We start from the raw sequence: 26,070 nt of genomic DNA, 5'->3' as shown, positions 1-26,070 counted from the left end.
CACAGCCAATGAAGCCCTTCTGAGGTTAAGTCACTGTTGTAATGTAACAAACGTGTCAGTCAATTTGCACACAGCAAACTCCCACAGTCAGCAGTAAGATAATGACCAGATAAGCTGTTTTAGTGATAATAGTTGAGGGATAAATAGTAACCAGGACACAGAGGAGAACTCCTCTGCTCTTCTTCAAAATAGAGTACTTGGATCTTTAACATCCACGTGAGAGGACAGAAAGAACCTCTGTTTAACATCTTAACCCAAAAGGTGGGGGGGGGGGTTGGTGGGCGGCGGTGATGGTTGAGGAATCGAGCTTGAGTAGATATAGCAAATAAAAGGATAGTCAAGGCAGGAAAGCAAAATAGTAATATGGGAAATGAGGATCAGAGAATGGCAAGAAGGGACAGAGAGAAAAAAACCTAAGAATACAGCAGTACTCAAGACTAGATGTCACAAAGTTAACAAAAGGGCAAAACTAAAGGCTCTGTATCTGAATGCGCATAGTATTCATAACAAAGTAAATGAATTGATAGTGCACATTGAAGTGAAAAATAAGATCTGATAGCCATTACGGAGACATGGCTGCAAGGGTGACAAGGACTGGGTCCTGATTATTGAGGGATATATGACATTCAAGAAGAATAGGAACCTAGATAAAGGTAGAGGGGTAGCACTGTTGATCAAGGATGGCATTGGTGCAATAGTTAAAGATGACCTTGGTTCAGGAGGTCAGGATGTAGAATCAGTTTGGGTGGAGATGAGGAATAGTAAGGGAAAGAAGTCACCAGTGGGTGTGGTCTACAGGCCCCCTAACAGTAACCACAATGTAGGACAAAGTATACAAGAAGAAATATTGGTTGCTTGTGATAAAAGGATGGCAATAATCATGGGTGATTTTAATCTACATATAAATTGGAAAAATCAGGTTGGCAATAGTAGCCTGGATGAGTTCATAGAATGCTTTCAAGATAGTTTCTTAGAGCAGCATGTTCTGGAACCAACCAGAGAGCAGGTTATATTAGACTTGGTATTGTGTAATGCGACAAGATTAATTAATGACCTCAGAGTGATGGCACCCCTAGGTAGCAACAACCACAAAATGATTGAATTTTACATTCAGTTTGAAAGGGAGAAGACTGGGTTTGAGACTAGTATCTTAAACTTAAATTAGGGCAACTATGTGGGGTTGAAAGCTGAGCTAGCTGAAGTGAACTGGGATACTGGACTAGAGGATAGGTTAATAGAGGAGCAGGGGCAGACATTTAAGGGGATATTTCAGAATACACAGAATAACTATATTCCTACTATAAAGAAAAATTCTAAGAGGAAGATCCACCATCCGTGGTTAACTAAATAAGTTAAGGAAAGCATCAAACTTAAGGAAAAAGCATATAACTGCGCAAAGATGAGTGGCAGGTCAGATGATTGGTCAGAATATAAAGAATGGCAAAGAATGACTAAAAGGTCAATCAGGAGAACGAAATTAAAGTATGAGGGGAAGCTAGCTAGAAACATAAAAATGGATAGCAAGAGTTTCTATAGGTATTTAAAAAGGAAAAGAGTAAGTAAAGTGAGTATTCGTCTTCTAGTGAGTGAGAATGGGGAGTTAATGGTAGATAATAAGGAAATGGTGGGCGAAATGAACAAATATTTTGCTTCTGTGTTCACTATGGAGGACAGAAAAACATTCCATTAATAGCTGTAAATTGGGAGGTGGAAGGGAGAGGGGAACTTGGTGAAATTACAATCACTAGGGAAGCCTTACTGAGCAAACTGTTGGAGACGTAGGCTGACAAGTCTCCAGGTCCTAGCATGGCAAATGAGGCAGTAGATGTTAATTTTCCAAAATTCGTCAGATCCTGAAAAGGTTCCATCTGACTGGAAAGTAGCAAATATAACCTTCTATTCAAGAAGGGATGGAGGCAGAAAGCAGGAAATTATAGGCAGGTTAACTTGACATCTGTTGTGGGGCAGGTGTTAGAGGTTACAGCTGGGCACTTAGAAAAACTCAAGATAATTGGAAAGAGTCAGCATGGTTTTGTGAAAGGGAAATCATGTTCAACCAATTTATTGCAGTTCTTTGAAGGAGTAAAATGAGCTGTGGATAAAGGGGAGCCTGTAGGTATGTACTTGGATTTCCAGAAGGCATTTAATAAAGGGTCACATCAAAGGTTATTGTGGAAAATAAAAGCTCATGGTGTAGGGGGTAACATATTAGCCTGGATAGAAGGTTGGTTTGCTGGCAAAAAACAGAGTATGCATAAATGGGTCTTTTTCTGATTGGCAGGATGTGACGAGTGGAGTCCCACATGGGGTCTGTACTGGGGCCTTAACTTTTTACAATTTATATCTATGACTTAGATGAGGGGAGTGGAGACATGGTAGCTAAATTGCAGATGGCACAAAAGTAAGTAGGAAAGTATGTTCTGAAGAGAACATATGGAGGCTGCAGACAGATATAGATAAGTTGAGTGAGTGGGAAAAAAATCTGACAGATGGAGTATAATGTGGGAAAATATGAAGTTGTTCACTTTGGCAGGAAGAATAAAAAAGCAAAGTATTACTTAAATGGGGAAAGGCTGCAGAATTCCGAGGTGCAAAGGGATCTAGGTGTTCTCGAGCATGAGTCACAAAACGTTAATATACAGGTACAGCACATAATCAAGAATGCTAATGGAATGCTATCCTTTATTATGAGAGGAACTGAGTATAAAAGTAAGGATGTTCTGCTTCAATTATACAGGGCATTAGTGAGGCCACATCTTGAATACTGTGTGCAGTTTTGGTCTCCTTATTTAAGGAAGGATGTAAATGCATTGGAGGTGGTTCAGAGCAGGTTTACTAGATTGATACCTGGAATGAGCGGTTGTCTATGAGGATAGGTTGGACAGACTGTTTCCTCTGGAGTTTAGAAGAGTGAGGGGTGACGACTAAAATATGTAAGATCCTGAATGGTCTTGACAAGGTGGACGTGGAAAGGATGTTTCCTCTTGTGGGTAAGTCCAGAACTAGGGGGCACTGTTTTAAAATTAGAGGTCACCCTTTTAGGACCGAGATGAGGAGAAATTTTTTCTCTCAGAGAGTTGTGTATCTTTGGACCTCTCTGCCTCTGAAGGTGGTGTCAATGAATATTTTTGAGGCGCAGGTAGATAGATTCTAGTTAGGCAAGGAAATCAAAGATTATAGGGAAAGATAGGAATGCAGAATGTGAAACACAGACAGTTCAGCCATGACCTTACTGAATGGTGGAGCAGGCTCAAGGGGCTGAATGGTCTACTTCTGCTCCTATTTTGTATGTCCATATGAGCGGGAATTGATCCTACAACTTCTGACTCAGAGGTACCCACTCAGCCTTGGGCTGATAAGAATGTGCTACAGGTGAGTCTGGAGCTGTGTTCAATAAATGATCACACAATTGGCAAGTGATCAAGAGTAAGAACCCAAATTGGTTTGCCTGGAGCTCAAAAGCTAATTTCTGCACTCCTATAGCCACTCCAGCTATGACCAACTGATGTCCAAACCTGGGACCATCTGGTCTGCATGCATTTAGAATGTCCTCTGCTTTTGACCATTGAACCACAGGGGAAGTGACTGACATGGCAGATTAGTTGAATATGTAGGTGAGAAGTAGGTGGTTCTATCTCCTCCATAAACTTAAAGTCGTCCAAATTTCTGCTGCCCCCCTCCTAACTTGCACAAAGTGCTATTCATTGGTCATGTCTTGTCCTCACTGGCCCACACCTCCATTGGTTCCTGGTTAAGTAATGCATCAATTTTAAAGTTCTCATCCATATTTTCAAATCCCTCCATGGACTTGCCCTTCCCTATTTCTGTGATTTCCACCACCCTCCAACATCCCTGCACTCTTTCCAATTCTGGCTTCTTGAGCATCCTCAATTTCCATCATTTCACCATTAGTAGCCACGTCTTCAGCTGCCTTGACCCTAAGTTCTGGAATTCCCTCCCTAAACATGTGTGCTTCTCTCTTTGCTCTTTAAGATGGTCCTTAAGTCCTATCTCTTTGACCAAACATTTTGCCATTCCGCATTATATTTACTTTGGTGGCTCAGTGTTAACTGTTGTTTGATTACACTCCTGTGAGGTGTCTTGGAACATTTTACTACATTCAAGGTGTTATATAAATGCCAATTGTTGTTGTTGTTCTGCAATGTTTTCATAGTCATCAATACTAATCTCAGCGTTTTATTGTTTGACCCAAATCCTTTGCAGAGACGTACTTGGAGGCAACCGCAAAGAACTTTTACTGTGAAGACCATAGGCACTCTGGATCTGGGTGGAGCTTCTACAGAAATAGCTTTTGTTCCTGAGTCGCATACGCACATGAAGGAAGCCACAATAATCACACTGTACAGTTACAAGTACAAGGTCTACATTCAAAGCCTGGCATGCTATGGAAGGGATGAAGCCGAGAAGATGTACAGGGCAAAAATCATCCAGGTAAGGTCTTAAACCATTCAAACAACTGGCTCGAAATTCCTTCATGTGCTAAGAGTCTAAGTGTAAACACTGAAAAGGGAAGGATTTCTATAGCACCTTTCATGGCCTCAGGACATCCCAAAGCTCTTTAAGACCAATGAAAAACTTTTGAAGTGTATTCACTGTTGTAATGTAGGAAATGTGGCAGCCAATTGGTACACAGCAAGATCCCACAAACAACAATGTGAAAAGTGACCATATGATCTGGTTTTAGGTGTTGGTTGATGGATAAATATTGAGCTGCAGGGGAAATTTCCCTGCTCTTCTTCAAATAGTGTCATTGGATCTTTGACATCCACCTGAGAGAGCAGCTTGCTTGTTGTTCCAGGCTGAGAGTGGCCACAGGGTCACCTCTGGAGCAAGAACACCACATTTAATTATTGTGGAGGCTATCCATTGGAGGAATAGCAGCATTACCAACTTAGTATATCAACGATTCAAAAACAAATACTGCAGATGCTTGAAATGTGAAACAGGAAACGTTGGAAATGGACACTTGACAGGTCAGGCAGCACTTGCGGAGAGAGAAATAAAGTTAACGCTTCAGGTCCATGACCTTTCATCAGTTCTGAGGAAGCCTGAAACATTAACACTGTTTTTTGATGCAATGCAACATATGGATAGAGAAATCATTTCATTTTTACACAAGAGGGCCAAATGTATGATGGGGTGGAAAATTGTGGAAAACATGTTTGTAAATTTCTTAAACATACCCCTAAGGGTGAAATTCACTGCAGTGGGTGCAGCTTTCTTTATAGTTTTACAACTGGGATGGGAGGAGTGCACAATTTATCTAGCCCTACTACTCCACAGGTCACATCATTAGTTTACAAGTTTAATCCACTCACCGAAATGGGCAATGATTTATCTTCGCTGCTGTTAGTCCCAGAATAAAAGAGACTTTAACCAGGCTTCTTTCAATAAACTCAGAATAATTGATTTATTATAAAATGAAACTTATTTTTAAAGCAAGTTGCAAGAATTGGTTAACACACAATTTCTAATCTGGAAGTGTAACTATCTATCCCTTTTAAAATTCCCCAGCACACACACACACAAAAAGACAAACGACAAACAAATAGGGTCTTTGCAGAGATCGGCGGTTGAAGAAAAAAACTTCATAAAAAGGATTAAGTTCGCAGAGTTTTGGCACTGTTGATCTGGTGTTCCCGCTTGCGAGGACTGGTTGCTAATTCCAGTAGATGTCTGGAGGTCCTCACTAATAGACCTTCAGTGTGGAGGAAAATAAAGCCAGATCAATCCTTCTCGTCCCAGCCTCTCAGGTTTCCACATGTAGACAAGTCCCACTGAGATGAGGATTCCTAGCTGGATTCTGATAACCACACTGTATTTCAAGCAAAGCCAGGAGAGCACAAGCTGTCCACTTCTCCATTCATTACCAACTGAGTTCAAAACAAGTTCAAAACATGAAGATCCTCCGTCAGGCGATTACCAGTAAATCACCAGGCCTTTGCCTTCAAAACAATTTTTTTCCATCAATTAAAGAGATTGCAGTTCAAATAGGCAAATAACTCTCCCCAATCAAGGACCATGCAGCTCAGGTGAGTTCTTGGAGAAGGTAATGCTTGTTCATAGTCCAAGGTGAACCTACGACTTTTTTAAAAGAAAATCCAGGTCAGATCCCACGCCTCCGTATAATGCAAAGTCCTTCCAAATTTTAAAAGGAAATATAGTTCTTGTAGATATGGCTCTAACAACAGGCTGAACCCTGGATGGAATGTGATGATTGAAGATCTTTCCCTATGTATTATGTATAGAGACAGAACTATACAGAGTTAACTGTGAATCAGTGGTTAGGACTGTTGCCTCTGCACCTAGAAGGTTATGGATTCAACTCCCACTCTAGAGACTTGAGCAGACTATCTAAGCGGACACTCCTGGGCAGTAGTGAGGGAGAGCTGCATCAAAAAATTTGCCACCTTTTGGATGAGATGTTAAACTGATGCTCCTCAACCAGCATCATTAAAAAAAAACACATTACTATTTGTGGGAGCTTGCTGTATGCAAATTGGCTGCTGCATTTCCTGAATTGCAACAGTGACAATACTTCAAAATTATTTCACTGGCTGTAAAGCATTTTGGATCATCCTGAGACAATGGAACATTAAGAAATAGGAATAGGCCATTTGGACCCTAAAGCCTTTTCCACCATTCAATAAGATCATGGCTGAACCTCTGCATCAATCCCACTTTCCTGCCCTAAACCCATATCCCTGATATCTCTTGATTCCCTTAGTCCTGAATTTCCACTCCCAACTTGGGAGCACAGGGTTAGGAAAATTCCTAGCTCCTCAAACCCGATTTGGGAGAAAGTGCTCTGGACAATTGAATTTTCGCTCCAGGTGCAGGGGAGGAGAGGTTGGGTGTTAGAAAGAGTTGGACATGGAAAGAGTTTGGAGGCAGCCATAGGGGCTGCTGGGTGCAGAGGCTGGCTACAGGAAAGACCATCCTCAATGATCCATAACTTAGTCACAGCTGTTAAAAAGCAATTAAACAAAAACAGCTCTCCAGCCCTTATCCTTCACTCCCTATACACTTGACATCTTTGCCAACCCATGCCACCTCATGCACTCAGCCCATCCCCATGGCCTCTCATACCCTCCATGCCAAACTATGCCCCTCTATCCACCCCACAAGGCCCTTTATAGCTGCTATGCCAATTTAGTGCCAACTCATGATCCCACCCACCACACTTTGCCCTTATACTCTCTATGCCAACTCATTCACTATCCACCATGGACAGACCTCCGGACCCATGCTGAGATTAAATAAAGATAAAGTTCTAAGTGTCAACTGATGAATTCACTGTTTTGAAAAATAAACATTCTCTTTGATAAAAATCCATTCACTACATTTAACTCCCTTCAACTACTTAATCCCTTACAAAAACAAGCATTTGTATTTTTAGATAAAAACAAAAAAACTGCGGATGCTGGAAATCCAAAACAAAAACAGAATTACCTGGAAAAACTCAGCAGGTCTGGCAGCATCGGCGGAGAAGAGTTGACGTTTCGAGTCCTCATGACCCTTCGACAGAACTTGAGCTCGAGTCCAAGAAAGAGTTGAAATATAAGCTGGTTTAAGGTGTGTGGGGGGGGGGGGTGGTGCAGAGAGAGAGAGAGAGAAGTTGAGGGGGTTGGTGTGGTTGTAGGGACAAACAACCAGTGATAGAAGCAGATCATCAAAAGATGTCACCAACAATAGAACAAAAGAACACATAGGTGTTAAAGTTGGTGATATTATCTAAACGAATGTGCTAATTAAGAACGGATGGTAGGGCACTCAAGGTATAGCTCTAGTGGGGGTGGGGAGAGCAATTAAGAATGGATGGTAGGGCACTCAAGGTATAGCTCTAGTGGGGGTGGGGAGAGCTCTCCCCACCCCCAATAGAGCTATACCTTGAGTGCCCTACCATCCATTCTTAATTAGCACATTTGTTTAGATAATATCACCAACTTTAACACCTGTGTGTTCTTTTGTTCTATTGTTGGTGACATCTTTTGATGATCTGCTTCTATCACTGCTTGTTTGTCCCAACAACCACACCAACCCCCTCCACTTCTCTCTCTCTCCACCACCACCCCCCCCCCACCCCCAACACCTTAAACCAACTTATATTTCAACTCTTTCTTGGACTCGAACTCAAGTTCTGTCGAAGGGTCATGAGGACTCGAAACGTCAACTCTTTTCTTCTCCGCCGATGCTGCCAGACCTGCTGAGTTTTTCCAGGTAATTCTGTATTTGTATTTTTAGCCCCACTTCAAAGACTTTATAAACACTGGGAGCTATCAATGAAACTGTGAACTGACAGGAACTAATGATAGTTTGTGAAATCAGTCATGCAACACAAATCCTTTAATGATAATCCTCAGGCTTATTTCAACAGAGTGAAATAGCAAACACTGATTTTTTTCACCCTACAGTTTTCTCAAAAAGTTAAAGTCTAGGAGATTTAAATGACTTGACAGCTGGACAGTTCCAATGAGCTTGATGGTTTGACAGTTCCCTTGACAGTTCCAATGAGCTTGACAGTTCACTCGACAGCTTAACAGGTCCCTCGACAGCTTCATAGTTTCTTTGATAGCTTTACAATTCCAGTGAGCTTGACAGTTCCAATGAATTTATCCATTTTTAAACAAATTCATTTCTAATTTTAACAAGCCCAAAGGACACCTTACCACTCCCAAAGCTGTCCCTGGACCTATCCAAAGGGCACCTTGCTCTCCAAAAGGTTACCCTACCTCTCCATGGAACACTGGCAGCTTTAGACCTTCTCCTGAAAGGTCTAAAGCCCTCAAATCATGTTTTGGACATACCACCAATGCAAAGTAGATCTGACTGAAGGCAGTTGCACTTTAACATGCCTTTGTGAACCATGGGTGTGAAAATTGCAACTCCACCCACACCCACCCACCCACCCCACTTACCCAGCCAAAATGGCAGATGTCGGGTTCAGGGGAGGGACTTCCAAATTCAGGTCTTGGGTGCTATTTTAGCTAAGCCAGGGACCCTCTCCATCATTGTAAAAATTTGGACCTCAGTGTCCAAAAACCTATTGATCATTGTCTAAAATATATTCAATGGCCAAACATCCACAGCCCTCTGGGGTAAAGAATTCCAAAGATTCACAACCTTCTGAGTGCAGAAATTTCTCCTCAACTCAGTCCTAAATGGCCAATCTCTTATCCTAATTCTGTGATCCATAGTTCTAGACTACCAAGCTCGGAGAAACAGACTCTCAGTGTCTACATTGTCAAGCCCTTTAAGATTTTTATATGTTTTCACGAGATTGTTTGAACTTTAGGGAACATTGGTCCATTCTACTCAATGTCTCAAGGCTCTATAGAAATACAAGTTCTTTCTTTCTATTTTAGCAAAAATAACTATATCCACACATCCCTTTCCGTTTTATCGACTCAGGACTCAAAGAAAAACTCAAGCATTGAAGATCCTTGCCTTCCCTCAAACTATAATCTGACTCTCCAACTGGAGAATATATTTGATGGTTTATGCACTGCAACTGAGATACCAAAGCATTACGATCGTGAAAATAACGTCACATTTATAGGAACTGCAAATCCCGATCTTTGTCAGAGGAAGTTGTTGTCAATATTTAGTTTTGAATATATCAACATTGAAGGTAACTGGACACAAAGAAAACTTCAGCCATCTATCAGTGGAGACTTTGTGGTACGTTACCAAATGTTTGGAATATCTCTTTGCTTTCCCCAGATTGTCATGAGCTTAACTTGTGATATATTTTCTCACCTTGATCCAAACCATCTTTATCCAAACTATATAGGCCTTTTCTGGTTTCTATTACACAACGCAAGCCTTGAATTTGTCCAATTCCTTTTCCATGGAAACCTTCATCTCAACAGTTCAGGATCTCTGCCGGAAAAACTGGGATCAGGTAATTGAAGGAATTCATGTCTGTATCATATTCACCACAGCGAATTGGAGATCTCAGGGTCGCTGCAAGTTGTTTGCTAACTTATTTGCCCGAGACTCGTAGATGGGCATCTTTTTCAATGGGGTAACATTATGTACAGGGCGCAATTACCACGCAACAAACAAGCTTATATAATCACATTCAGGTATGTCTGAGTTTAAAATCTAAACTTATTTATATGCCACTCATAGACATTTTACATATTACTTTCAGGCATAGCCCATTGCATGCTATTTATAGACATGGTCTATTACATGCTACCTACAGATATGGCCTATTACATGCGACTCATAGACATAATACATAGTACTCAAAGTTGGTACATTAAACGCTACTTAAAATTATGACATATGTCAAATACAATGCAAATTGATATAGTGACAGATACAAAATGAAACGTGCATCATTATCAATGTGGCAGAATGCAAACAAGAATATATTATCTATTGTGCAGGTTCAGCAGCTATTTCCAAATGAGGAGGACTCATTTCGCAGAGTGAATTGTTTCAATGCAAACTACATCTATGCCCTACTGGTGCAAGGTTACAACTTCAATCGAAAGAGTTGGACCCAGATAAGCTTTCAAGAAGGAGTAAGTTTAGAAATGTGAAAAAAAAATTGTTTTGTAAAATCCTCTTGTTACTTGTTTTGGGTTGGGGTTAGGATTATGCTCAAATTTCTCCATATTATTCCACCGCTAACAATGGCAGAAGGCAGTTCATCTTCATCCACAGCCAGAGTACAGGGTTGAGCTGACGTGAGGAGGAATTGGGGTCTTTATGATCTTATTATGCAGAATCACAACATAATTCTGATCCAAAAGGCTGTTGGGTGATATCACTTGTAGCATGTCCGACAGACTAGGTTGAGTTTTCCAAATGTATAGGATTATGCCTTTGTCATAAACTCTTCATCATACACCTGGAGTTTCAAGATTCTACTTCTTTAGGTAGAAAGGAACATTTTAATGGTTTATTTTGATCCCTCTGTCATGCAGTCTCTAAGATGTCAATCTCATATCATTGTTAATTATTGTTCTTTCCCGGGTCTTTTTTGACAAATTTAGATTTTCTGGACACTTGTTAATGAAAATTCTGTATCCTCCCGTTTTGTTTTATATTTGTGGGAGGCTAAATAAGTCATTTAGCGTTGCTATCAATCAGATGATTCTTTTCCAGTTACAATGGTTGGGCAACAAGTGATGATAGGAACATAACAAAAGTTGGCCAGTTAAGTACCAAAAGCTGGCACATAATGGAAAATATTGATTAGTAGATGGTTGAAGTTAACCAATATGTAACATAAATTGACTAATTGGTAGAATTAGGTAGCATAAGTTGTTGCCCTTGGTAAGCTTTGAAGCCTTAAAAATTCCTAACAGAGAAACAGTTTTAAGAGATACTCAGGATCCTTATTGTTCATGACTGAAAGTCTTCTCCCAGAGTTAAGGATTGCACAAAACAGGTGATGCAACTGAAATTCTAAATGATGCTTTGAATGGGTTACATGTCTCCAGAGGCTTATTGTGGCTCAGGTTAGTGTCTTATGATCAACCCAAGGGTGGTATTTTGTTGGGGAGGTTGTAAGGCAGGTATGCACTGCAAAGAAATTGACAGCTATTCTATTTTCCACTGAAGTGCCATCCCCATATTAACTATTGCATAGTGCGTGCAGTACCCAGAAGTAGTGATCCTTTGAATTACAGTACAAGGCCTTCTTAACTTTTGGCTGCTGCAGGGATTAAGACTCTGTGAAATATCTAATCCTCTTAACACAGTTTTCCTTGTTGCAGGTGCAAAACAGCAGCTTTGGCTGGTCACTTGGTTACATGTTAAACCTTACCAACATGATCCCCTCAGAGAACCAAATCATTCAAACACCAATGAGTGAAGCTGTATTCTGCGGACTTCTCTTCCTGTTTTCCGCTTTAGTTTTGTTCTGCTCAATGTTCATTTGTATGTCAATAATACGTTCACTTTAGTGCAATCTTTTGCTTTCTGAGCTCCTTACAGTAGCAGAATGGTTGAATATTTGAGGAAAAAAACAGCACTATCTGGGTGATAAGGAAAAACACGAGATGGAGAAACTTCCCCAAAATTTTTAGCCCCTGTTAAAACGATAGCCCCTGTGGATTTAAAGGAAAACTTTCAAAAGCACTAAGGATTCTGTCCATGTTCTGCTTCCATAATGGTCTTTCTTCCAACCTGGCACTGCACTGAAAAAGCAGTGAACATAACATTGTAAGCCATGGATTTGACATCAGAAATTGAGCGAGAAAAAAGAAAGGATAGAGAAGAGTCAGAGAAAAAGATGACAATGGAGACAAAAATGCATAAAAGTTAAATATATTATCAGGCCCGTAATGATTGTGGATACAGTATTGGCTCGATTCCACAATGAGGTAAGCGGGAGCCACATTTTTACCGCTTGCTGCTAAGGTTAGGAGGGTTCTATTTGTGGAACTCAGAGGGAGGGATAGCTGTTTGCTTGCTGGTGGAAAATAGTTGTCTTTTAGTCATTAACAAAGAGATGGTGGGGTTTGGCAATTATCAAAGGTTGAACTGGCCTTTACATTGGCATGAATTTGAGCGACCCTTAACCGTCCAACTTCACATAACATTCTTTTGACGCATTCTACAGCTAATAGACCTGTGTCCTTTTTGCTGACAGGAACTTTACAAGATCCTTTTCCTATCTCATCTTGTAGTTTGTTTCCCACCCCCCCACCCCCCCCCCCCCAACCCCCCCCCCCCCCCACCCCACCCCCAACCCCCCCCCCCCCCCACCACCCCCCCCCCCCCACCCCACCACCCCCCCCCCCCCCCCCCCCACCCCACCACCCCCCCCCCCCCCCACCCCACCAGTCCTTGTTGGTTCCACGTTCAGCACTTTAGCTCAAAAACTAAGTTATTGTTAAATTGTAGGCATTAATCCTGCAAGGCATTAACCTATTCACTCCTGGCACAAGTGTGTTAGCTGGAGGCACATACCTACTGTGGAACGTCTTGCTGCATTGAGCATGTAAAAGACCCAAGATGTAACACTGCATATCTGTATGCTTAAGACTAAAATAATTAAAAAATCTTTGTTTCATAGTTGATATGTGGATGTAAACAAGCACTTCTGGAAACACTGGTCCTGTGACAAATTCTTTCATTACTTCTTGTGCAAAAATAAAAAGTGTTTTCAAAGTATAAGGATGTGGTCGTGGAACACTTTTTGACTGTACTGCTAATGGTCAAACAGTTGGATGACTGAGTGAATGGTCTTCACTGCTCCTTATTAATTTGTTTCCATGAACAATAAAACAAATAACACAAGAGCGAAATACTGCAGATGTTAGGAAATCTGAAATAAAAACAAAAGTGCTGGAAAAACCCAACATGTCTGGCAGCATCTATGGAGAGAGAAACAGAGTTAACGTTTCGGCTCAGTTCTGAGGGAAATTCAGCGAGGTTTTAATTCATTCAGAACTTATCCACTTGCAGAGTTAAAATCAGGGCCCAATGTTTTGGGTTAATATATATCGGCCCAATATAATAAAATTAACACGGAAAGCAGCTATCAAAGGGCCTAAAGCCCTCAGATGTTGGACGTTATAGATCATGTCTATTACAGCTGCCTGTCTGACAAAACATTCTATCTACGGCTCCAAGTTAACAGTATTACCAAGATAGCCGACACATTTGTATGCCACGTGTCATTAAAAAATCTGACATGCAGCAGTCATTTCAGAGCTAATGCACCTAACCACATTGCACTTTCATGTTAAGTAGTTGGATGTATTCCAATACCATTTACTTGATAAATGAAAGTTAAGGATGCTGCCATTTGGAGATCATTTTCAATCATTAAAAAGGCCAAGAAAATGAATCGGCTTGAATTCAGATTTTGATTTGCAAAGATGTCAGAATTACATTTTCTACTCGCAGCACCAGAATGCCACAAATTATATTGCCACAGGCTTACAAACAGACCAGTTCCACAGATGGCTTACACCTGGATGTAGTCCCTACCACATAACACCAACAACTTGCACTTGTTTAAGGGTCGTTGATGTCGTAAAGCATCCCAACCCATTTCACAGGTGCCATTAACAAAATCAGACATCGAGCCACGTCAGGAGATATTAGGTCAGGTGGCTAAAAGCTGATTCAAAGATTAAAGTTTTAAGGAGCTTCCTAAAGATAAAAGAGTGCAAGGTGGAGAGGTTTAGGGAGCTGCAACCTGAAGCTCTGGAGCCCCATGAGGATCTCATTCATGGCTCCTTTTCAGCTTCATTTTTCCAGTTGGATTGCATTAACATGAAAAAAAGCCTAAACAAAATTAAGTCAAAAAAGACGAGTGTTTATCATGAGGGATAAAAGGCTAATCATTATGCTGCACCTTAGATTCATGTAACTATTTTAACAAGAAAAATCAATGTGCTCTAAATAAGTGCCGTCTATATAGATGACTTTGGTTCATGACAGATTTTATGTTTGCGACCATTGTTTCTAATATAGCCAAGCTGAAAATTCTGAATGTGCTCTTTGAAGCTATTTTTTTAACCATGAGAATCAACAGCTGAAAATCTAATTTTATCCATCTTAAGGCAATTTGTTTTAAAGATGACTGATAAAATAGTAAAGTCAAAAAAGGGGACAATTCAGTTAGGTCCTTATGTATCTACCAGAAACACTTTGCAATTTGCCAAGTATTAGGGTTTAGATATGCCAAATTTTCATCTTACAGTTCCCAATAATTGTTTTAGGTAATTTTTAAAAAAATAAACGGCTGCTTGGGTAATAAAACACATTGCTAACCTGTCTTAGGGTCTTAACAGCTGAAGGCATGGCTGCCAAAGGTGGGGCAATACAAACTGGGGATACACAAGACCACAACTGCCAGAACACGAGGTTTGAGAGTTGTAACATTTAAGGATACCGAGATGGGAATGGGTGAAGCCAAAGATGGATCTGAAAATCAGGATGAGAATTTTAAAAACAAGCCATTGCTATACAAGGTGTCAGGGAGCACAGGGGTTATGGTGAATGCGACTTGGGTCAGAATTGGATACAGGCAGCAATTTTGGATAAGGAGTTACAGATGATACAAGCTGGGATAGTTCAAGTGTGTCTACACTGAGATTTTCCCGCTATATGCAGTGGATGGTAAACACGGCTGCCCAATATCATCTGTAGTTAAACGTGAAAAATTTCCAAAGCTTCCCATCAAAGTTTGGCAGCTACCAAAAGCACAGCTAGAAAATGGAGACTTCAGGGAGCTTCAATTTCCCAAAATTAAAGTTTGTTTTACTGAGGCAGCCTTGATAATAGGGTACATCACACTGTCACTTCTGAACTAGCCTACATCTTTATCTGGCTTCAGTGGTAATAACAAACACTGTCATTTATTCTCACTAAGTGTGGACAATGTAATTGGTTGGAACGGTAGCAGGGTGATGAACCGGTGAAAATAACTGTCTAAAACAGCAGTGCTATGATAATGAAAATCAGGAGGCATTAGTTTATATATTTCATAAAATAAGTGGTGGATGTTAATTTTAGTGACAAGCTAAATCATGCTAAATGTTTAGTTTTGTACATTGCGATGCTATCAGGGCCAACTTTATTCACACAAAAAGATATGTATTGCTAATGCAGGTTTCAAAGCAGAAAGACCAACACATGACAATCTTTAAAAATAGCACATCACAACAAAAAAAGGCAATGATGATGCATTATATACCCATAAAAGCAGCCTGTAATCTAACTTGTCACGTGAGAAAGTAAGGTGAATATTCCTGGAATGGGTGCCATTGACACTTTTGAACGCCCTTCAGCTCAAAAATACTTTTGTGCCATAACTTGCTGGAATGCGAGCTGCTGGCACTGTGGAGCCCCTGACCAGCGCAGCAAGCCATTACACAGTTTGCCAGGGTCACATGTTCCTGTTCAGCCAGATGAGAGCTGTCTGACAGCATCGGGTATTGACTGATTCCTTTGACATACATGTACCCACTTTGCAACTACAGTGCAAAAATCAGAAAGGGGCTACAAAGTATGCATCAATAACTAATAACTTCTGGATTTTCACCTCAATCCCCTCAACTTCCTGGGCTAATTGTACACCAACAGCACACATCATTGAGGACAATTTATCCTGCAAAAAAGGTCTGTCCTAAATTTATACACCATTACGTAAGTGTTAAAATGTAATTCCACATGTTTGCTTTAAACTGAGAAACCTGGAAATTGCTGAGTAGTAAAAGCTAGGTTTTGCAGACTAAATGAAAGGCAAACATTTCCAACCTGGCATGCTACTTTCCTTTGTTAATCCACTCAATAACATAGGCAATGAAGTCACAAAGATCAGTTTAAAATGTCAATATCAAGTTTATTCTTTTTGTTTAAACAATGAACATTTATGCTTTCTTGCTGGCTTCCTTCTTCAGCTTTGACAACTCGTGCTTGATGATTTTGTTTCTCTGAGGGTGGGAGGAGAAGGAGAAAAGAAATGAAGTTACTGCAATCCACACTGATTCATTAACCATGCCACACACAGTTTGTCAGGGACACATGTTGCTGTTCAGCCAGATGGGAGCTGTCTGACAGCATCTGGTATGGACCCTAATTCCTTTGGCATACACATCCCCCCTTTTTGAATATGGTGCAAAATCAGAAAGGGTCTACTAAGTATGCATTGCATTAAACACTTATATGAATTTAATTCACATTTTATCTACCACAAGCCAACAAGTGCCATTTTAGAAAGGCCATTTTCTGAGCAAGCACTGGATTTCCTCAGTGTAGCAATTATGCAGAAAGATCGATTGGAACAGGAGGCCATTCAGCCCCTCGAGCCTGTTCTGCCATTCAATGAGATCATGGCTGCTCTATGACCTAACTCCATATATCTGCCTTTGCCTCATACTCCTTGCTAACAAATGTCTATACCAATGTTGAGTTTAAAGTAAACAATTAACCCTCCGTTAATTTCTGCTTGCAGAAAACATATCCAAACGTACCCGCCTTTTGCGCATTTAAGCTTTTTCTTATTTCACCCGTGAAAGGTCTGGCTCTAATATTTAGACTGAGTCCCCTAGTCCCAGGCTCCCCAACCAAGAGATATAATTTCCATATCTGCCCAAAAACTTTGATCAAGTCACCCTGTAACCACCTAAATTCGAGGGAATACACTTTGGTGTCTGGAATCTCACCTCGCAATTTAACCCTTGGAATCCAGGTCATTACCTCTTGTGAAGTAATGTTAAATACAATGACCTTATTTACCAGACATTAGTTCAATAAAACCTAATCATTTGCCCAGGTAAAGCAAATATCTTCAGCTGTAGTTAATAACATGCCTCAATTTTCACTATTTTCAAATGTTTTTTTAACCAATAATTGAGCAATAAATTGAATGGTTGTTAGCACGAGTTTAGTAGAATGAGAGACAATCTCAATGAAATATTCAAGATTCTGAAGGGGCTTGATAGGGTAGATGCTGATTGTTTCCAATGGTCAGGAAGCCTAAAACATGAGGGGCCACAGCCTCACGGTAAAGGGCCAATCATTTAGGACTGAAATGAAGAAAAATTACTTCCCCCAAAGCGGTTGTGAATCTTTGGAACTCTACCACAGAATGTGGTGGATGCTTCACTGTTGAATACATTTAAGGCTGGGATAGACAGTTTTTTGATCCCTCAGGGAATCAAGGGATACAGGGATCGGACTGGAAGGTAGAGTTGAAACCATGATCGGACTGAATGGCGGAGCAGGCCTGGAGGGTCATACGGTCCATTCCTGCTCCTCGTTTTTATGTTCCTTGTGCTAAACAATTTAAATAAAGCAGTTATGAAAGACCTTCCTATCACATACCCACCCCAGCCAGCCAAAGTCAGCACAGTACATGCTGTAAAATAAGCTAAATGAATATAACAGATTTAAAAGCTGAAATGCACACACTTAGTAAAGTATCAGACAACAATGTAAATAGTTAGTCTTGTGAAAGCAAACTCACCATTTTCTTGGCCTTCATGACCTTGTAGCGGTCAAAGTCTGTCATTTTAGCTCTCTGTGGGTGGGTGGGTGGGTGAGAGAGAGAGAGAGAGAGACAGAGAGGTAGATTTTATTCAGCACCCTTTTTGCAAAGTCATTTTAATTAGACAAAGCATTGATACACCTATATGGAGGATGTAAATTTACAGCTTTTAGTTAAACAACAGGATTGGGCACTAACTGCTCAACACAAACGCTTTAATTTGGCCTTTTCCCCATGGATAAAAGGTGTTGATAAAGCACCCACCTTTGCACGGGCTTCAATTTTCTTTGCCCAGTGTGTGGCTTGCCATTTCTCGGTGATTTTCTCCTTTTCCCAAGCCGCTTTCACAGACTTATGGCGAACACTAAGAGAAAATTATACAACGTACTTGCTTGTTAAAGTCATCCAGTTACACAAGGTGCGCGGTTTGTGATTGGTTGCTGGTTCCTACTTCCAAGAGCCTTTTTTTTTCGATATGATGCATTTTTAAAATTAAATCTTTCCCCTCCCCCAAACACGGCTTAAAAAGCTGAGGAGGAATTTTGGTTTGGCGATACAAGGTGATCACTAGAAATGGTTGAAATAGTAAGAATTCAAAGTAAACGAAACACAGACATTCCTTAGCTGAGAAAAATGACCCAAGTTCTGCCCATTTTCAAATTAAAGCTCCTTTGTTGGACGGGTTGTCCAAACAAAGCTGAAGATAACAGACAGGAGGTGGCCAGGTGAAAGTTAACAAGTGCAGCCACATGGTCAGACATTGTAGGAGGGCAGACATTGAATTAAAGCACATTCAATGGAAAAGCATTGTTAGCCGTGGATGGGCAGAGAAACCTAGGGATTCATATGCACAATTTCCCTGAAAGTACAAGTCCAGGTAGACAAAGCCATATACCTAGGTCAGAAGCATTTGTTAGCTTATAAATAGATTACAAGAGCAAAGAGGTTGTACATGGCAATAGTGAGAATAATTAGATCATAATTAATGATGTGCAGTTTTGGAATTCCATTATACAAAAGATATTAACACAAGTATACAACATACAGGCCAGGGAAATGAATTATTACCTAGAATGCACAGCACAAAAAGGCCACGATGTTTATGCTCCACATGAGCCTCTTTCCAATTCTCTTCATCTAAACCTTATTAGCAAAATCTTTGATTTCTCTCTCCATCATGTGCTGACCTGGACTCCCCTTAAATGCATCGATACCAGTTGCCTTAATTACTTCCTGTGGTAATAATTTTCATATCCTAACCACTCTTTGGGTAATCCAGTACCAAAACAACTCAAAGAGTTCATTCCTCCTTAATTCCCTCTGAGATTTACCTTCTTTTTCAAGATGACCCGAAGGAATAGTTGGAATGCATGCACGAACACAAAGATTTGAAATTGAGATTAGCCAATATATCCAGGTAGCACGGCTAATACTAGTCAGGAGGTTACATCTTCGCAGTGAGAGCCCTCTCAGCAAAGCTGTGCGATAAATAAACAGCTAGCAACTGTACAATTTGCCCCCCGAAGCAAGGATACCACACGTTGAAACCCATATACTGCCATGCTGCAGTGCAAGTTACTGCAAGTAACGGGGCCGACTTCAACTGAATTGTTTCAGGCCACTTGAAATCTAACCTGGCCTTCAAAATCAATTTTAAAAACGATGAATTGGCCCATCACCAAGAGACCGGGTTTGAATCTAGCCCAAGCTTCTGAGCCGAGACTTGAGATTCTAAGACTGAAAAAAATGCACCATATTGAGTTCAGCTTCTTGATAAACTATATACATTTGTATAAAAAGGATATTTAATTTTTTTCAAATATTTAATTTTTGCTGAAGAAATCTAGATCTCACCTGTGGGGTATCTGAATCTTGAAATCAGTGAGCTGCATGCATTTAAATGGCATTGCTTGTCTCCGCACTCCACTGCAAGGGCCATCCACCAATGCCTAGGGGAGAGATTCAAAGAAGTGGCCTGACTTAATGTAGTTCATGGTTGATGTTTGCAAAGAACGATCTTACAAAGTATGAAAGTCAACACAGGTAAAGGTTGAAATCCCCCCCCCCCCCCGAAAAAACTGTACGTGTTAGTTTCAGCAATTATTTCTACTGATCCTTATGGACAGAAAGCCATTTCAAAGCATTTCACAGGAGTGACAATGAGCCAGAGAGAAAACAGCTGCAGTTAATAGCCAGTGTGGAGAACCAGTGGACAGTAGTGGGTTTAGGGAAAGGCTCTAAAGGGGAAAGAGCAGTGACTGAAGAACATGTACTGATGTAGAGCAGGCAGTGGTATCTGCTGGGAAGACAGTAGCTGCAAGATCAAGAGGCAATGGAAGTATTTAAATGCAGAATATAAGTCATTTCACTAGGGCAAAGCTCACAAGCTGGTTGAAGCTATCCATGCTGCACCTCACTTACCACTCCAAGATGACTTGATTAACACACCTACTGCCCGCCTTCCATCTCTGCACCCCAAAATGAGCACCTTCCTAAGCAAGATCTACCAACTTTGGATCAAAGAATGGGATACACAAAGTTGCTAACAGGTTCCTTGTGACAAACCCATCTCAACTACCACAGCGAGACTGGTCCTTGCTGAACAGGCTCAGGACAGGCCAAGGCCCCTGTCCAACCAACCTCCGCCGCTGAGGCGTCAGTACAAACCCCTTATGCACTTGTGGAAAGACACAAAGCTGTACATTACCAGGGAGTGTCCCCTCCAAGGGCTAAGTGACTGAGCTTCCATGGCTCTCTGGGGTAGAGATTTCCAAAGATTCACAACCCTCTGAGTAAAGGAATTTTTCCTCATCTCAGTCCTAAGTGGCTTCCCCCTGCAATTAGGGGAAACATCTTACCTACATCTACTCTGTCTATTCCTTTAAGTATTTTTTAGGTTTTAATGAGATCATCTTATTCTTCGAAACTCTAGAGAATACAGCCTCAGTTTACCCAATCTCTCCTCATAAGACAGTCCCGCCATCACTGGAACAAGTCTGGTGAGCCTTCATTGCACTCCTTCTATGGCAATAATATACTTTCTGAAGTAAGGGGACCAAAACTGCACACAGTACTCCAGATGTGGTCTAATCAAGCTTCTCTATACAACTGATGCAAAACTTTACCACTCCTGTGCTCAAATCCTCTTGTGATAAAGGCTAACATTCCATTAGCCTTTCTAATTGCCTGCTGCACCTCCATGTTAGCTTTCAGATCCAAGAGAGCTGCAAGCAGAGAAGCTCAAGTTGAAAGGCACAAATGCAGACACAAAGAGAAAGCAGACAGAAACAGTAAGAACACAGAATTCTTGAAAGCAGCAAGTCACTCTCAGAAAAAGGTCCATTTTCTGCTGGCAGAAAGAGAGACTGGAGCTCTTGGAGGTACTCTGCGAGCTGGCTAAAAAACTCCGAAACCTGGAAAGATGTGTGAATAGCTAAGGCGCTAAAGAGCTGGATGTTTTGCCAGAAGTGTCCAAACTGTGAACCGGGGTGTTATTGATTAGCTGGTTGAAAAGAAGCTCTGGAAAGACACACCATCAAGATTGACGTGATCCGAAGGAGAGAGGATTCGTAAGAAACAGATTCAAGAAACTCAAAGGTGAAAGCTGTTATTGGACAGGACTCCTGACCTACCCTGCATGTATAAAGAACAGCATATTATGGAACTGTGTAACCATGTAATGTGCAGGGAGTGATGCAAATGCTTGTGGTTGCGTAAGTATCTTTGCTGTGTCAACTATGTAAAAGCCACCTTTTTATTTGAAGTATAATTTTCCTGTTAATTCATGTAATTTATGTTGGTTCTGATTCATTTTAAAGTAAAAGAGGAAGCACGTCAATAATTTCTTCTTTGGGGGTCATTTGGTAAATTTGGTTTACAGTTCCGATGGGGATCACAACAAAAGCCTCTGTTTGCAGCATTGAAAGTGTCAGGCGTGATTTTAGTGCTCAGATCTCTGGGGTGGGTTTGAATCCACAACCTCTGGTTCTGGAGCACTGTTCCTCAAACTGGGGTCCAAGGATGGCTGACAACCCAGAGTGCGATAAGCACGAGCAGGTTAGTGAGTGGCAACCAAAGGGGTGCTTGGCTACCCCCATGCTCCTGCTCTCACTGCAATGTGGTTCCCCCATTGCTCCTGCTCTCTCCCTCCTCTGCCCTCCCTGGGCTCCTACCAAATATAGACAGGCACTGTCACGGGAAGGAGGCACACTCAGCTCACTAAATTAACATTTGTTTTAAGTACCATTTTAAAAGAGTTTACGTCCAGCACTTTCAATGTTATGAGTGCTGTACAACATTATAATTTAGATGTGGGGGGGGGGGGGGGTGCCGGGGAGGAGAGAGGCTGATGGGACTGTGATTATTAATCCCATTTCAAAGAAAACTGAGAATTGCTGAACGAGAAAGGAGGGCGCGCTGCCAATCGTGCCAGGGCTGATAAAAGGGTTTAAGGCAGAGAAAATATAACCCGGCCACAATTAGATCAACCACCTCCCAAACTACTGACCGGCCGCCCACTTTAGAGTTAACGCTGAGATACTTCAAACTGCTCACCCCAGAGCGGGTTTAACAGAGAGAGGGAGGGAGAGAGACTCGAGGGGTTTAATATGAAATCAGTAGGAGAGCACCTTACCCTGTTCTGGTCAATAACATCCACAATGGCCACCAGTTTGCCAGCATGAGGGCCGAAGGCGATGTAGGCCACGCGGCCGATCTCCACGTATCGCTTGTAGACCTGGGAACACAGGAAAGGAGAATCAGCAGGAGCCGGCCCGAGAGAGAGAGAGAGAGAGAGAGAGAGAGAGTGTGAGAGAGAGTGTCCGGGGAACTCAGGTGCGCGCCCAGGGCCTGGAGCGGAGCCGCCGGCCCCACCAGACACCGCCCGGCCCGCCCCGGGGCCCAGGAGCCGGCCGCAGGGGCACGCGGTCCGCGGGGCTGCTCTCCCTCACGAGGCCCGGCTCAGGTGCCAGGCAGCCTACGAATGCTATTCTGCCGCTAATCAAACGCCCGGGGCCTGACTCCCCGCCGCCCCGGGACGGTCGGGTTTGAAGCAGCGGCTCCTGTCCACACTCACCATGGCGGCCAGGAGCGAGAGCGAGAGAGAGAGAGAGAGGGAGGGAGGGAGGGGGGGGGGGGAAGGGGTTGTTTCCGGTTCCGGTCTTACACACGCGGAGGGCGCATGCGCCGTTCGCGCAGCATGGGAGGGCGGAGCGGGGAGGGGGGGGGGGCGGGTGTGGCCGGTGTGCGCGTGCGCATCCGTTTCCCGCCGTCTCCGCTCTGTACCCTCACTGCGCATGCCCGCCGTCCGGAGCGCGCATGCTCTGAGGGTGTCATGGCGCCTGTTGTTGTTGTTGTCGTCGCCGTCGTCGTGGTCAAGTGAGGGCGGAGAGTCCTGGAACTTTGCAGATGGGCACAAGGTACACCCGGCCGGACTTTGCACAGAAATACTTTTAAGAACATAAGAAATCGGAGCAGGAGTAGTAGACTGTATGGACCCGTTAAGCTATTCAGTAAGATCATGGCTGGCTGAGCAAGTGCTAACTACATTGATCAATGTTGGCAGAATACAGATGTTAGTCTGTGATGCTGACACAACCAAAGCAGAGCCAGAGCCAGAGGCTGAGCTTCCGTTTCCACCCCACTTTCCCACCCACTCCCCAAAACCCTTCATGCCCCCAAAACTCTTCATTCCCCCAAAACCCTTCATGCCCCCAAAACTCTTCATTCCCCCAAAACCCTTCATGCCCGCAAAACTCTTCATTCCCCCAAAACCCTTCATGCCCGCAAAACTCTTCATTCCCGCAAAACCCTTCATGCCCCCAAAACCCTTCATGTCCCCAAAACTCTTCATTCCCCCAAAACCCTTCATCCCCAAAACCCTTCATGCCCCCAAAACCCTTCATGCCCCCAAAATTCTTCATTCCCCCAAAACCCTTCATGCCCCCAAAACTCTTCATTCCCGCAAAACCCTTCATGCCCCCAAAACCCTTCATGTCCCCAAAACTCTTCATTCCCCCAAAACCCTTCATCCCCAAAACCTTTCATTCCCCCAAAACCCTTCATGCCCCCAAAACCCTTCATTCCCCCAAAACCCTTCATTCCCCCAAAACCCTTCATGCCCTCAAAACCCTTCATGCCCCCAAAACCTTTCATTCCCCCAAAACACTTCATTCCCTCAAAAACCTCATTCCCCCAAAACCCTTCATTCCTCCAAAACCTTTCATGCGCCAAAACCCTTCATTCCCTCAGAGATCAAAAATCTGCCTATTTACAGCCCTTTTAGCCCATTTGTTTAGTGCCAGTGTTTATACTCCACACAAGTCTCCTCCCACCCCTCTTCATCTCACCCCATCAACGTCATCTTCTGGTTCCTTTCTCCCTCATGTGCTCATCCAGCTTTCCACGTCACAACAGTAATTACTTCAAAAAGTAATTCATTTACTGTAAAGCTCTTTGGGACATCCTGTGGCCGTGAAAGGCACCATATAAATGTAAGTTTTTTTTCCGTCAATGCATCTGCGCTATTCCTCAACCATTCACTGCAGTAGCGAGTTGCACATTCACATCACTACAAAGTTTCTCCTGAATTTCTTATTGCTGGGGTTCTTAACTTTTTTGCTTTTGAACCCCTTCCACCACTTGTCATAAAAATGTCATGGACCTCCAATAACCAAGAGAAGTATTTTTTCTGTATAAAAATTAAGCTATACAATTAAACATATATATTCATTATTATTTTTGTTTTGATTATTTAATGTGAAATTTGTTGCTGCTGTTGGGCAGCAGTTCAATCAGGATGTTGAGATACTCTGAGCTATGCAGTAAAAGGACTCCCTTAGCTCCACTTACCAGGTTCACAACCCAAATTATGAGGTAGATTTCACACAAGAAAGGGAACTTGTTTCACAGAGGGAAGGCTGGGTACAATCTAACTGTGATCAAGTAACCAGGAGGGAGAATTAATCCCAAGGTGAGCATGCCTCTGCTGAACTCCCTGACTTGGCATCCATGGAGTAGTTGGTGATGAGCGAGCCTGGAAAATGGATTTAAATGTCAAGAACATCAAGGTGGCTAACACGCTACCATGTGTAACCCCCATCATGTGTACTGAAGGCAGTTTCCCCATCTTATGATGAAGGGGGAAACTCAGAGACTCGGAGGACCACCACTGGAGCCATTACCTGGCAGCTGAACCAGTGAGAACCATCCCAGTTCTGTGTACTGAGAAGTGGCCCGTGTATGCTAGGTACGGAGGGAGAGACATTTGGGGGTATGCAATACTTGATCTTCTCAACATGCGCCTAAACTGTCTGTGGTTAGGTTAAGCAAGAGTTTGGCATCCAAATCTGGACCTTGTATTTGTTTCTTTACACTGATTTTCTGGAACCATTGATCCCTCAATTGCCATTCCTCCATTGGAATGCATGGCGTCAAAACAGCCTGTTAGTATCTTTAATTGTCACTGTTTCTAGAAGGAACTGAGGAGTTTAATTTTTTGCTTTACTCTCTCTTAGCATCCTCCCTTTATTTGTATGGAACTGTCCTCAGTATCATATTATGTTGATAGAATCCTTCTGTGTCGGGAGACGGTGGACTCCGCCCGGGGTGTCTGTCACTTCTGGATTGAACACCATCTGTTGTGGCTGTCCCTTCCACAGCTGGTATTAATGAATACTTTTGTCTCGAGGTCAACTAATGATTGTTTTTTTCTTCTAGCGGGCTCTCTTTTCCGCCATCTGGTCATTTCTTTTGTCCTCTCCTTTCTCCACATCCTTCCTGACTGCATGGCTTCAGGCACTCCAGTCAGCAGCAAGGACTTCCCATTTATTGACTCCAATCCCGGTCAATTTGAAGTCCAGCTTGCAGGCATCCTTGTATCACACATGTGAGCGACCTGTTGATCTCATGCTGATGGTAAGCTCACCGTAGAGCATGTCTCTGGGAATGCAGCCGTCATCCATTTGGCTCAGATGACCCAGCCAACAGAGTCACTGCTGACTCAAGAGGTTAAACATGTTGGGGATCCCTGCATATTGGTGTACTTTCATATTCAGCACTCTGTCCTACAGGAAATGCCCAAT

The 26,070-nt window shown here is 42.3% G+C and overlaps 2 protein-coding genes across 2 annotated transcripts in view; one reads left to right on the top strand and one right to left on the bottom strand.

The window, feature by feature from the left end:
* entpd3 (ectonucleoside triphosphate diphosphohydrolase 3) overlaps window positions 1–14,534 on the top strand; it is a 44,541-nt gene extending 30,007 nt beyond the window's left edge. The window contains exons 7-12 of the mRNA XM_041190229.1: window positions 4,225–4,452; window positions 9,433–9,702; window positions 9,815–9,925; window positions 10,419–10,556; window positions 11,757–11,919; window positions 14,437–14,534. Of these exons, the coding sequence (XP_041046163.1) occupies window positions 4,225–4,452; window positions 9,433–9,702; window positions 9,815–9,925; window positions 10,419–10,556; window positions 11,757–11,919; window positions 14,437–14,534 (1,008 nt within the window). The remainder of the gene's footprint in view (window positions 1–4,224; window positions 4,453–9,432; window positions 9,703–9,814; window positions 9,926–10,418; window positions 10,557–11,756; window positions 11,920–14,436) is intronic.
* Window positions 14,535–16,321: 1,787 nt separating this feature from the next.
* On the bottom strand, window positions 16,322–23,165 carry rpl14 (ribosomal protein L14). The gene is made up of 6 exons (XM_041189028.1): window positions 23,064–23,165; window positions 22,623–22,724; window positions 19,844–19,938; window positions 18,254–18,353; window positions 17,969–18,022; window positions 16,322–16,433 (listed from the first exon to the last, which is right to left on the bottom strand). The coding sequence occupies exons 1-6, from the start codon at window positions 23,064–23,066 to the stop codon at window positions 16,371–16,373; spliced, it is 417 nt and encodes a 138-aa protein (XP_041044962.1). The 5' UTR covers window positions 23,067–23,165; the 3' UTR covers window positions 16,322–16,370.
* Between the last annotated feature and the right edge of the window lie 2,905 nt (window positions 23,166–26,070).

The sequence above is a fragment of the Carcharodon carcharias genome, chromosome 6, assembly GCF_017639515.1.
Source record: "Carcharodon carcharias isolate sCarCar2 chromosome 6, sCarCar2.pri, whole genome shotgun sequence".
NCBI lineage: Eukaryota > Metazoa > Chordata > Chondrichthyes > Lamniformes > Lamnidae > Carcharodon > Carcharodon carcharias.
Note: the sequence above shows the minus strand (reverse complement) of the source record. Positions and strands in the feature narration are given on the sequence as shown.